The sequence below is a fragment of the Leptodactylus fuscus genome, chromosome 9 (genome assembly GCF_031893055.1).
Source record: "Leptodactylus fuscus isolate aLepFus1 chromosome 9, aLepFus1.hap2, whole genome shotgun sequence".
Taxonomy (NCBI): domain Eukaryota; kingdom Metazoa; phylum Chordata; class Amphibia; order Anura; family Leptodactylidae; genus Leptodactylus; species Leptodactylus fuscus.
Window position 1 is genome coordinate 48,700,421 of NC_134273.1, and position 13,381 is coordinate 48,713,801.

Here is a 13,381-nt window from a genome sequence, read left to right on the forward strand (position 1 = left end):
ATCCATCCCCCAGCGTGTGGTACTGTGTGCAGATGCGTGTATCTAATCCTTCAGTGTGTGAAACTGTGTCCAGAAGCGCGTATTTAATCCTCTGGTGTGTGGAACTGTGTGCAGACGCGTGTATCTAATCCTATGGCGTGTGATACTGTGTGCTGATCTGTGTATCTAATCCTCTGGTGCGTGTATCTCAGTTTGGATATCAGTGTTGTATTGTGCATGTGGAGTGACCGTATTTATTGCACTTGGAATATGGGTGAAAGACTTGCAGGTTTGTATTGGCTAAGGGGGGGGGGGCATTGTGTTTGGAATGCTTTATCTCAGAGTCTTGTCTTAAACCTTCCCGGATACCTGAAGTATCTCTGTACCAAATTTGGTGAAGATCGGTCCAGTCATTTGGTTTGCATTAGAGAACAGACAGACAGAGACAGACAAGAATTCATTTTTATAATATTGTTAAATATCTTGTATTTGCCGGTGAGACTTGTGTCCACTGTTAAATATCCGGACCTGGCCTTGTCCACGATAGGAAGAAGTCAGCTTGTTATAAATCAGTGTAGAGGTTTATTAATATCTTGAAGGAAAACACAGGAACAGGGAAAATGTCCAAATAACACAAATATCAGTCAATTGTCAATAGCTTACATCTTCAGAGAAGTTAAATCATCTGGATATCTTGTAGTTACAGCTTGGTTCATGCTTGTCATCTGGTTGGTGGACTTGGGCTGGTTACGACGTTCATGGATGTCCATCTGCCTGGACCACCCACCCTGGTGTTCCCAAAGACAGACCTCCTGGTCTTCCCCTGGTCTTCCCAAAGACAGACCCAGACATGTGTATTTCTTACTCATTTATATTCATGAGAGTGGGTGTTACCTTCCATCTTGTAGCTATGTAAGGAGATTTCTAAAATGGTCTACTCTAACCGCACCCATGCACCCAAAATATAAGACTATGATGTCAGTAGAGTGTTAACCCCATGTCTGCTAGAGAATATTGTAAATATATAATATTTAACATTTCCCCCTTTTGAGAGTGAAATATCTGTTTGAACTCTCAAGATATACCATACGACAATATTCATACAATTAGATTATATCTTCTTTCTTCTTTGCTGGAACTTAATTTTCATTGATTGTCCATGTAACAATAATTTCATCAATTTGCAATACATTTTGACATTAATAAATGTTATGTTATGGTAAACTGTGATCAAAGATGGAAACAATTTGATCCACTATCTAACCTACACCTGATGAAGGCTCTTCTTTCATCGTCTGGTCTTCTGGTCATCTCTTCTTCCGTCATAATAGAAGGCTTATTACCACAAATGTAGTTCTTGACTTAAAGTCCTTTAGATTTCCTCCGTGTTGTGCAGATATTATAACATTGTCCATTAAAGTTCATATTATGAAGATATTGATATAACAGCAAAGTCCATATGTTATGTTTCACTTCACCAAGACATAGACTGTAGAAGGGTTTCCTTCTGTAATTACCTTGACCTCCTGTCACTGTACAATCATGTGACACTTCTGGAGCAATACTGCAAAAGCAAGGCAAGTGTGAATTCTGACATCATCCCTGCTGCTTGTCAGTAAGGTTCAGTCCTGGAATCTCAGTCTCTTGGATACACAATATCTGTGTTCGGGTTTTATCATTCATAACCCTTTTGCGTACAAACAACTTGAAGTCTTGAAATAGAAAGGATTCCACCAAACATTGATGAGGACGTCTTTATATCTGTCCAATCATCCGCTGATCAAAGGTTCCAAACTCCAGTAATAGTTTTTAAACACAGTCCTTGGCATAAGCTTAAGCATATAGCATCATACCTTCAGGTTATCTTTTCCCGCACATCTTCTTCTTGTAACTGTTAAAGTCTTTTTATTAACATTTGATATCAAACTTTATCATAATCTTGGACTTGATTGAAGATAAGTTTTCTTTCCCTAATAGCTAAGCCAAACTAGGCAATTAACTAAACTATAATATCACAGTGTACCATATCATTCATTTATAGATCAGACTTCTCTTTACATTGTATCAATATTTATATTTGACTTATTAAAATATTGATATTCAATACATTTATCAAACTATCAGATAATAGTACTTTGGATACAATAATCTATATAAACATCATATATCAACATATATATCTTTATATCTATATGTATGAATATATATGTGTAATACATTACTTGTGATGACAAATTGCAACACGACTTTGAAATATAATGTGATTATTAATTACCATTCTATAGACAATCACAATATTTATTCTTTAGTTAGAACTTTTCACCAATTATACTAAACATATGTTCCTATATGATTATGTTATCATACTTATCATACATTTTCTAAAGTTTAATCACTTTATTATCCTTTTTAATAAGAAATAATTTTATTTTGAACATTACTTTATTAATTATCATTGTGTTCCTTATCTGAGACACAATATTAACCCTTTATTCATAAAACGTATGTGCCTAAAGTTTCCTCTTAACACCTCGTCTCTTCACAGACTCCTGTGACCTTTTTCACCTTTCAGATACCTCCAATACCAAGAATAGAGACAAGACTTAACATACTTGACTGTCTTTAACTTAACTGTATATATTCTTGTGTACTGGCTGTATGTGAATACCATATATATGAAATAAGTATATAAAACATAAACATTTCAAAATATGTCACATCCTATAATCAGAAGTTTAAAGAATAAACCAGAGACTATCTCTCTTGATATCCCATATCCTTTGATGATATTATACTTCTCCTTTCATGAAGATGATTAGCTTATCTTATTTGCATATAAGACACTTATGTTTTCCCAATGTTTGTTTCCCCAATGTTTGTTTTCCCAATGTTTGTAGATGTTGATGTGTGTAAGTGTATGCAAGTGTGTGCATACATGTAAGAATACATAATCAATAATAATACAATAAAACAATAATACAATACTGGCTATAGCTAACTAGATTTTCCCACCATAACTAATATATTTATTATCCCATGATCCAATTACCCCAATAAACCTTTATTATTTGTCATGTTTGAACAAATATATTGAAGATTATCTGTATCTTCTCAAAAGCTACTTTTTCCTACAGAATGTTCACCTAAAATAACCTTGCTTTGTAGTGCAGCTGTCACCTTTTCTCTCAGCTCATGTGACTTAAACACTTGGTTTTCCTGTAGGTATAAACATATGAGGTTCCTTTCAATGGATTTCACATATATTTGCTAATTTCCCAATTTAATATAGAGGATCATATAAGATAAAAAATAGAAAGAAATAGAAAAAGAAAATAGAAATAGACGTCTTTTTGTTGGATAGATGTTTCTTTTTCCTTCTTGGATGCATCCTGATTTTCTTAGGCCTATTTGTGATGTCACAGATCTGTTGTATACACGAGTCGACTCGACACATAACACTTAACACTTATACTGACCAGCCCATCAGGGTCACAGGTCACAGTGTGTTGCTGTCAATCAACTGACCACATGAACGAACACTTAATTCACAGTAAGAGCTCCATGCCTAGTTGCATGCCTTTAAACAAAATGGATTATAACTTGAAAATCCTAAAAACATGGACTTTACATGAACCTATTGAAAAACATGCTTGAGGTAAGTTAGAACTTCTATCACTTTATCATGCATTGTTATTAGTCACACCATGTTAATTTGTTTACTCATTAATCGTTAGACACTCCATGCATTCTTTTAGCTAGAAGGAAAGAATGATGAATGAACGGACATCACTGATTGAACTGATCCATTTTTCCATATATGACATTTCTGATCTGAAAAATAGATAAACTTTAGCAAAAACCAAATTAATACAATATTGATTTTAACCAATGGAAAGTTTAATAACTTTATGGATTCCTAATACTATTTGATCATATTAATATATTGTACATATATTCATATACATGTCATATATTCATATATTGTATATAACATGCTCCTTCTCTCTCTGCATCTAGAGAGTGGACTATGACGAAAATCTGTCACCACACATGAGACTCTCCTCCTGTGTGTATATATATATATACTGTATATAATAATATGATCCATAGTATTATTCACAATAGCATAATTAGGATTATTTATAAACATCATCACATAATCATGTGGATTATACCTGATCATTGGACTTCTCCTCATATAAAAGGGATTTCTCTTTATATAGCCAAATAGTACGTAAGTAAAACTCAGTAGACAGTCATTCCTTCAGAGATACTTTTAAATTCGACCCCTGACCTCCTTTCAGATATATATTTTTAAGTTAAACCCATGAACTTCCTGTCAACACGTCCATCCATAATAGCCTCGCCAGGTCATGAGAGAATGCCAAGCTTGCCCTTTTCCTAAGAATATAAGACAGGTCAGATGCCATTGGGTTACTGAAAAGATCTGACATTTTGGAGACAACTGGTACATTCCCAGATACAATCTTTTGACTATCAATAGATTTGGTTGGCTGCAATTCTTTAATTTCAGTTAATACTGGAATTTCAATTTGTGGACTTTCCTGCATGGCATATGGTTTATATGCAACATGTAATTTCCTACGTTTCTCATAGATTTTGTCACTTTGCCTCCTATAAATAGGGGACACTTTAACATGATTTGACAGATGTCTCTTAATAGGCTTTGCTTTTTGCTTTGGACATACTCGATTTACATTTGACATATGTTTCTGATGTCTTCTGGCCATGTCCAATAAACTAGCAGCTTCAAATAAAGTCTTCTTATCTGAGGCACTGGCAAGGGTGACTGCATCCAAAAATTTGAACTTTTTAACAAAACTTTTCACCATAGATGAAGAGTTCACCTTTGGAATGACAGTTTTGTATGTCCTTTCAAATTTAGACATGAATGCATATGTACATTCTTTTCTGCCAATCTTTATCTCATTCAGTATGTCAGGTGTTGGCACGCTGTCACCTCTAGTGCACCAGATTAGTTTCCTTAATCTCTCCACATCACTGTCTTTTAACCATTCATTTGACTCATTATCATAAGACATTTTTGCAGACAAACGTTCTGTAAAATCAATAGGAAGCCATAATTTAAACATTTTGTTTTTTTGTTCATTAGATAGATCAAATTTCTCTGCATGGCTTTCAAAAATTTCTGAGTTTCTACACACATGGATCTTTACATCATATGTGGGAATGGCTTTACTCAGACTGATCAAATATTCCTGAGATTTTAATTTCAATTTAGTTTCTTGTATCATTTGTTCCTCACCATCTATGGCCATTACTGCCACGTGGTGCTCTTTGTCAACATATTGAGATTTCTCATTATCTGTCTGAACAGATTTATGCATACTATTACGTAATTTCTTCTCTGTTACCACATCATTAAAAATCTTTACCAAAGAAGCTATATTCCTAAATACCTGCTTCTCTTTTGTAGAACAAATTCTATTTTCAATCTTAGAATTTGCCTGCTCACATTGTGTATACAAATCTTGCCATATACTCGCTAAATTGTCACTAGCCACAATTTTAAACTCAACGTTACATTTTTTAGACAATGACTCAAATTTTTCCATACTTTAAAAGTAAAATCTTTACTCACCACTGTAGAAAGCTTCACCTTTAGCTTGTCCTTGGAACAGTTGGTCCCTGTCATCAGAACGTCTCAGTACGTCTGGCACTTGTGGTCCTTCTGTGTTTCCTCACAGGCTTTCCTCACACAGGCTTCCGTATCATATAACACGTACAACAGTCATCTGTATCTCACCAATATAAGTTCTTTTTCGAAGTCTTCCTGAATCTTGCAATTCATACAACTTGCAAAATACTCCTCTCATCCCCCTTAATTGCAAGTGAACGGAACAAGAAAAACAGGAAAAAAAACGACCGTGCTGGCTCGCCACTGTTAAATATCTTGTATTTGCCGGTGAGACTTGTATCCACTGTTAAATATCCGTACCTAGCCTTGAAATTGTGGGATAGACTTGTGTCACGTGTTGAAGGCCTTATCAAGCGCTTATTTCTAGTATGCAAAAATTCTATACAGACCAATCTTGTGCCACAAATCTTCAAAAAGGGGGGGGGGAACTGAGGCCCTCTTACATTCCAAAGCCATTTTAATAGGGAATATAGATTGTGAGCCCTATATGGGACAGTGACTGTCAATGTCTGTAAAGTGCTGCGGAATATGATGGCACTATACAAGTAATCATAAAATAAATTAAAATAACACTATATCAGAATGAGTTTATTAGTCCTGTCAAACCAATCTTATTAGCCTCTCTGTGCAGGTAAATTCTATAAGCCTAGGATGTTGTATATTTTGATCTGTTTTAAAAGAAATGGTTCCCAAACTTTCTAAAGTCAGAACCCACTTTTAAGTGAGAATTTTGTTTGAGATTCATCTAATATTGTTTGTGTAAAATGGAATAACAACACCTGTGTTCTGCCCATTGTTCTTATTCTGCTGTAATTTTTAGAGATGAGCAAACAGTAAAATATTTGATATTTGTTTCAAATAGCCGCTCAATGTTCGACTATTCGAAAGAATATCGAGCCCCATTATAGTCTATGGGGAAAAATGCTTCGTTTCAGGGGATTCCACCATTCGACTCAGGAGAGTCACCAAGTCCACTATCACACCCCAGGAAATGATGCCAACACCCTGGAATGCAACTGGGACAGCAGGAGTAGCATGTCTGGGGGCATTTAACATGCCCAAGTCACTGTATTATGTCAGGATCCCTGTCAGCTTGCGATATGCGGGAGCTGACTTTTTCCTATAGGAATGCATAGACCAGCGTTGATTGGCCGAATGCCATACAGAGTACAGCATTTGGCCAATCAATTCTGGTTCTGCCGGAGGCTCGTCTGTGAGGAGGCGGAGTCTAATATTGGACCAGAATGGAGACTGCTGTGGACCGATCTTAGACTCCGCCTCCACTGGCAGAACCAGCGTTGATTGGCCGAATGCTATACTATGTATGGCATTCAGCCAATCAACGCTGGTCAATGCATTCCTATGCTAAGATGAAGTAGAGCTGGCCGTGTGCTGAGCTCGACTAATCCGGAGATACACAGCCAGCTCTGCTTCATCTCTGATATGCACACCGGTCGGAATTCTCAGAGAGGCAGACTTTGGTAGCAGCCCACTGACAACGAAGGCTATTGCACTACTAGCTAGGCTTGAAATTAGTCGCTGAACTTGTGACTCTGTGTGGGTTTACATTTAGCAGGGGCTTGAATTCCAACCGGTCCCTGGATCATATATCTAACACACGGGGTCTGTACTGACATTGTTCAGTGTGCATATCTGACCAGCTGGACAACATATACCAGCACGCCTCCCACTGGGTTCTGCTACAACTTTATCCTATGGAGATTACAAATTGGGATACGACATATAGGGACTATTGCCACGGGGCACTCCTGCTTAAATTCTAAATTGTTTGCTATTGGAGTGACTGGGGGTTTAACATTGTGTCCGCCATGCCCCAATCTTACGAATGCACGCAAGGGGTCTGGCATACCTTTAACCCTTTCACTGTGTGAAGGATCTCGTCTAGCCACAGCCACTTTTACCCAGCCTCTGGCCTACCTGGCATTGCCACGGGCAAAACTGCAATCACCTTCTTACCTTTACCGTCCGCTCTCACCCTCAGAGAGGGACTGGGTCTTATAGGATAATATGAGACGAGCTTTCTAAAGTTTTATATTTATTCACCCAAGAGGGTTGATACTAGACAGCCAACATACATTGAGATATATGCTAGCGGGTACAAGCTTATATGGTTACAGAAAGGTATGTTACAGTGCAGTAACATAAGACGAATAAAAGAATAGAAACAGAATTATAATTGGGTCTCCGGAGTTCACCTCATGAAATCCAGGGCACAGTTCTTTAAAGTCTGTAAGCCGTGAAAGTCCATAGGTAATCCTTAGTTGGTAAGTGTTTGACTACCCCATTAGCAGAATAGTCCAGGATGCATGGTATTTCCATAGGCAATAGAGTCCATAGTCCAAGGGATTAGTTTCCACAGTATCACAGCACTTTTTTTAAAATTGAAAATAGCTTTTATTCCAATCAGTCGTCAACCAAAAGTATTTACAGAGTACTGTGACGCAGCGCATATGATATACTACTACAATACTCACAGATAAATAAATAAATACATTTCCCATACCTCATGGAGCAGGGCAAGGCAGAGCACAGGAAAGAAATCTCCCCTAGCACTCCACCTCACCCCACCCCATACCAGTATTTCCTAACTCCACATCAAATCAAATCAAATAGGCTTTATTGGCACGTCTGAATGGATATTTGGCATTGCCAAAGCTAGTAAAGTGTGTGTGTGTGGGGGGGGAGTTGGAGTCGAGGGGGAGAGTATTGAAGGGAGGGCTGATTTGGGGTATAACAGTCAGTGGAGTCTCATCTTCCTCTTAGTTGGTGACCGCTATATGGGGAGGTGGGGTGGGGTGGGTGGTTTGGGGTATAACAGTCCGTGGAGTCTCATCTTCCTCTTGTTTGGTGACAGCTGGACACGTATTGGGCAGCGATCTCCACAGTGGCCTCTTCTTCTCCCAGTAGGATGTAGAGTTTCCTCTTCTCGTCTGCAGATATGAAGTCTGGGATGTGGGCAGAGAGTCTTTGGTAGTAGACAGCCTTCACAGCTGAGTATTTGGTGCAGTGTAGCAGGAAATGGGCCTCGTCTTCTAGGGCCCCTTGGTCACAGTACTGGCACAGTCTGTTCTCCCATGGCTTGTACGTCTGCCTGTGTCGCCCCGTCTCCATCTCCAGGTTGTGGGCGCTCAGTCTGTAACGGCTCAGGGTCTGTCTGTGTTTGGGGTGGCATATTCTCTCCAGGTAGATGGCCATGGTGTAGTCCCTTTGCAGTGACTGGGAGTTATTTATTGCACTTCTCCATTCCTCGATGTACCGCTCTTTGTCTCTCTCAATGACTCCTTTTATTTGAGCCTTGGTCAGGGCATGTTGGGGGTTTTGGCTTGGCAGATGGCTGATGCTTGGTTGGGGGGGTATCATTTTTTCTCGGGGCTCTGTGGCTCAGCCAGGCTTGGTGGTGGTAAGAGCCAGGACTGCTGCCCTGTATGTGAGTCCAGAATGATAGCGCCCTCTTCTGCATGGTGAGCCATAGGGGGAGTCTGCCTAGCTCTGCCCTGCAGGCTATGTTGGAGGTGCTGCGGTGGATTGGAGGAGGTACTTGCAGAACTCCAGGTGGAAGGTCTCTGTTGGGCTGGAATCCCACTTTGACTGGTCTGGATAGGTGGCTGGGCCCCAAACCTCACTGCCATAGAGAAGGATCGGAGCGATGACTGCGTCAAATATCTTCAGCCAGACCCTCACCGGTGGTTTGAGGTGGTACAGTTGTCTTCTGATGGCGTAGAAGGTTCTGCAGGCTTTTGCTTTCAGGGTTTCTATTGCTGTTTTGAAGCTTCCTGATTGGCTGAGCTCCAGCCCCAGGTAGGTGTAGCTGTTGGTTTTCTCCAGTGTGGAGCCGTTCAGTGTGAATTGTGGGGTGGGGGCTTTGTTGTGGCCCTTCTTCTAAAATACCATGACTTTGGTCTTCTTCTGGTTGATGGGTAGGGCCCATAAGGCGCCAGGCCTTCTCACAGTCACTCTCTCTGTGGATTCCCGGGAACAGGCCATAAAACACTGAATGGTAAGAAAGGTTGCTCCTGGGCACAGAGTCCTGCAGTTCAGCTTCCAAGGCAACAGACCCTGAGCAAACGGGCACTCCCAGTAAAGATGGTGGGTGGTCTCCTTCTTGAAGGGAGATCTGGGGCAGTTGCGTGTCTTACTCAGGTTGCGAGCATGCATGAAGGCCCTCACCGCCAGTCCTCCCTGAATGGCCATCCACGACATGTTCTTGTGTCCGTTGATCAGCTGGTCCGACGAGACGTTTCTCCAGACGACCTCAGCGGATCCTGCCGCCAGCCCTGGGATCTCCTCCATGGTGTTCTTAGCTCGGATTAGCTTGTGGACCGTCTTCGGTTTCCAAAGGTCAGGCTTGAGCCCCTCCAGCTGGTGCTCCCTCACGAACCGGGTGACATCTCTGTAGTACCAGGGGATGGTCCAGTTGTAAGGGACGGAACTGTCCCACTTGTCCCATCTCAGGCGACGCCACAGGGGAAGCAGGAACAAATAGGACATGGCTCTGCTGGCCAAATCCTTGCCAGTCCTCAGGGTTCTGTGGACACAATCACAAACAAAGGTTAGTCTCAGCAGAGTTGGGATGTCAGGCACCCCCTTACCTCCTTTGAGCGGCTCCTTGTACATGATGGCCCGCTTCACTCTGTCCATCTTCAAGCCACAGATGAAGTGAAACACGATCCTGTAGATGGCTTTGACCACGGTGTTGAGAGGTGGCCAGGCCTGTGCGGTGTACTGGAGCACAGGCAGGATCTCATTCCGCAGGACCAGTGTCTTTCCCTCCAGGGAAAGCTGTCTGAGGCTCCACAGTCCAATTCTCTGGTTACATTTCGCCAAACGCTCGTTCCAAGACTTGATGGCCACTCCTTCCTTCCCGAACCAGACTCCTGGGCATCGGCGAAACGTGCGTCGGGCGTTCTTGTTGATCCCACTGATGGTGTTCTGAGAACTTCCCCTGTCATTCTATTACTTGGTCTAGAATTATGTCTGCACCTATGAGTATGTGTGAGTATTCCCTTTAGGGACACTCTTCATTTTTTGGTGTTCTACAAATTGAGTACATGTTTATCTTTTGGTCAGACTGACATATATTAGATATATTGTACTACTCTTTTGACCATATTATATTATCATGTGAGGGTGCATTCACACTGAGTAAACGCTAGCTTATTTTGTAGAGTAAAATTACACTTGTAAATTTTGCTATCCCATTGACTTCAATGACATTTTACAGGCGTATTTTTACAGGCGTATTTTTTACAGGCGTATTTTTTACAGGCGTATTTTTACACTTGTAAAAAAATATCATTGAAGTCAATGGAATAGCAAAATTTACAAGTGTAATTTTACTCTACAAAATAAGCTAGCGTTTACTCAGTGTGAATGCACCCTTAGGGTGCATTCACACTGAGTAACGCCGGGCGTGTATCACAGCTGTACACGCCGGCATTACAGCAGACTGCCGAACACTTCCCATTCACTTCAATGGGAGCGCTTGTAACAGCGGCATTTACGAGCGCTCCCATTGAAGTGAATGGGAAGTGTTCGGCAGTCTGCTGTAATGCCGGTGTGTACGGCTGTGATACACGCTCGGCGTTACTCAGTGTGAATGCTCCCTTAGGGGGCATTCACACTACGTATACTGAAGCTTATTCTGAACGTAAAACATGTTCAGAATAAGCGGCGTATAAAGCAGCTCCATTCATTTCTATGGGAGCCGGCATACGAGCGCTCCCCATAGAAATGAATGGGCTGCTTTTTTCACTACGAGCAGTCCCATTGAAGTGAATGGGAAGTGCTCGCGTGTACGGCTCGGCGTGAGCAGAGCTTGCCGTACACGCCAGCACTTCCCATTCACTTCAATGGGACTGCTCGCAGTGAAAGAAGCAGCCCATTCATTTCTATGGGGAGCGCTCGCATGCCGGCTCCCATAGAAATGAATGGGAAGTGTTCGGCAGCCCTGCTGTAACGCCGGCGTGTACGGCTGTGATACACGCTGGCGTTACGTAGTGTGAATGCACCCTTAGACAGTTTTTCCTATTTTGTGATATTTTATGGTTATTTGGGGTAGTTTCTCAGTCCTCATCTGTGGGAGGGTACGGTATTATATTGCCACCTAGTGTAGGGGATTTGTCCCCTTGTCTGTCTTCCCTATGTCTTATGTTGTTTTGATTTGGATTATGTAAATCCAATAATAAAATTATTTATATTTTTATATTTTGGGAGTCTCAATTTGTTTGTTCATGTTCCTAGTGGTTTTTGAGACCGTAGTTAATTATTGGTTCTGCTTTTTGGTTTTCAAAAGGCATAGTCACCCAGAAAAAGATAATCTCTATAATCTCTATAACAGAACAAATACTAGTACTAAAAGGAAAGGAGGAGGGTAGGAAGGGCGGAGGGAGAGGGAGGGCAGGATTTGGGGGGGTAGATAGTGATTGGATATTGGAGCCAGAGAGAGTAAAGGGGGGAAAGGAAATTAGGAACACACCATAACAATAGATACCTAAGCCATCAGGATCATACACTATAGCCCAATCTCAATCAATGTGAGTAAGGCATCAATGTCATACATACCTATACATCGGATTTCTAGTGACCACACTAAGGAGGATCAGAAGGAGAAACTACGCAGGGCAGAGTGTGCTCAGAAGGGGGGGGGGGGGAGCTGGGGGAAAGTGATGTATAATGTGACGCACAGGCCGTGCGCGCCACGGTGGAGCGAGAAGGTTCATGGGAATAAGAAGGTAGGAGGAACTAATAAAGACAGCGAGGGGAGGGGAAAAAGAAAGGAGAGAGAGAAGGCAGGGAGGTAAGAAGAATGGGGAAACAAGTGATGGGAGGAGCAAAGACAACACATGAGGAGAGCATGTATAGATAGGGAACAAGCACCTAAGTTAGAAAAAGAAATGTAGAGGTGGCCAGAGGATTACTGTATATGAACTGGCAAAGTAACAGTGAGAAGAATGTAAAATCAATCACAGTCATCTAAAGCTCTGTATAACACTCACGTCAACTAAAGGACACAAAACCTGTAATACAAAAAGCAATATGTGAAATAATATAAGGTAAACCTTCTATATTCGTGAGGAACAACGTCGGTGGTACCGGGGAATAAAAAGAACACTGCACCGGGTGTATGTAGCATATTCAAAAACTAATTACCGCCAGTGATAGCTTACAGACTCCAGTGTCTCTAAAAATGGCAAGGGAGAAAAAACAGATCGACAAGCAAAAACTGGAGAAGGTGGTCATTTCTCCCGTAGAACTAGCTCTCTCCAACGAGGAGTCCCCCTGAAGATTGATGAGCTCTGGGTGTGCTAGAAGACGCTCCAGAGCAATTTCCACTTGTTCTGGCCATATTTGGTTCGTATAGGCTTTAGAAAGGCTATTTCACACCTATCTTTAGTATGTAAATTGCCTCAGTGGTTTCTGAAAAAGTCAGGTTTTATTCATATGCTAATGAGCTTCTAGCCAGCACAGGAAGTTCCCAGCAGCACTAGTCTCTCCTATTATCTCCTATGTGTGTGTGCAAACAGGAAGCTGAGTCATCAGCAGCAGCCTCCCATAGGAAACAATAGGAGAGGAGTGCACAATGTATCGTGCACCAGTCTAATTAGCATGTGAATAAAAACGGACTTATTCAGAAACCACTGAGACAATTTACATACTAAAGGTAGGTGTGGAATAGCCTTTCTAAAGGCTATGCAAGGATGT

The 13,381-nt window shown here is 41.2% G+C and overlaps 1 protein-coding gene across 1 annotated transcript; it reads right to left on the bottom strand.

Annotated features, from left to right (window-relative positions):
* Positions 1-7,781: 7,781 nt before the first annotated feature.
* Positions 7,782-12,312, bottom strand: LOC142217927 (uncharacterized). The gene is made up of 2 exons (XM_075286257.1): positions 12,242-12,312; positions 7,782-10,205 (listed from the first exon to the last, which is right to left on the bottom strand). Exons 1-2 carry the CDS (start codon positions 12,247-12,249, stop codon positions 9,560-9,562), a joined length of 654 nt encoding a protein of 217 aa, XP_075142358.1. The 5' UTR covers positions 12,250-12,312; the 3' UTR covers positions 7,782-9,559.
* Positions 12,313-13,381: the final 1,069 nt, after the last annotated feature.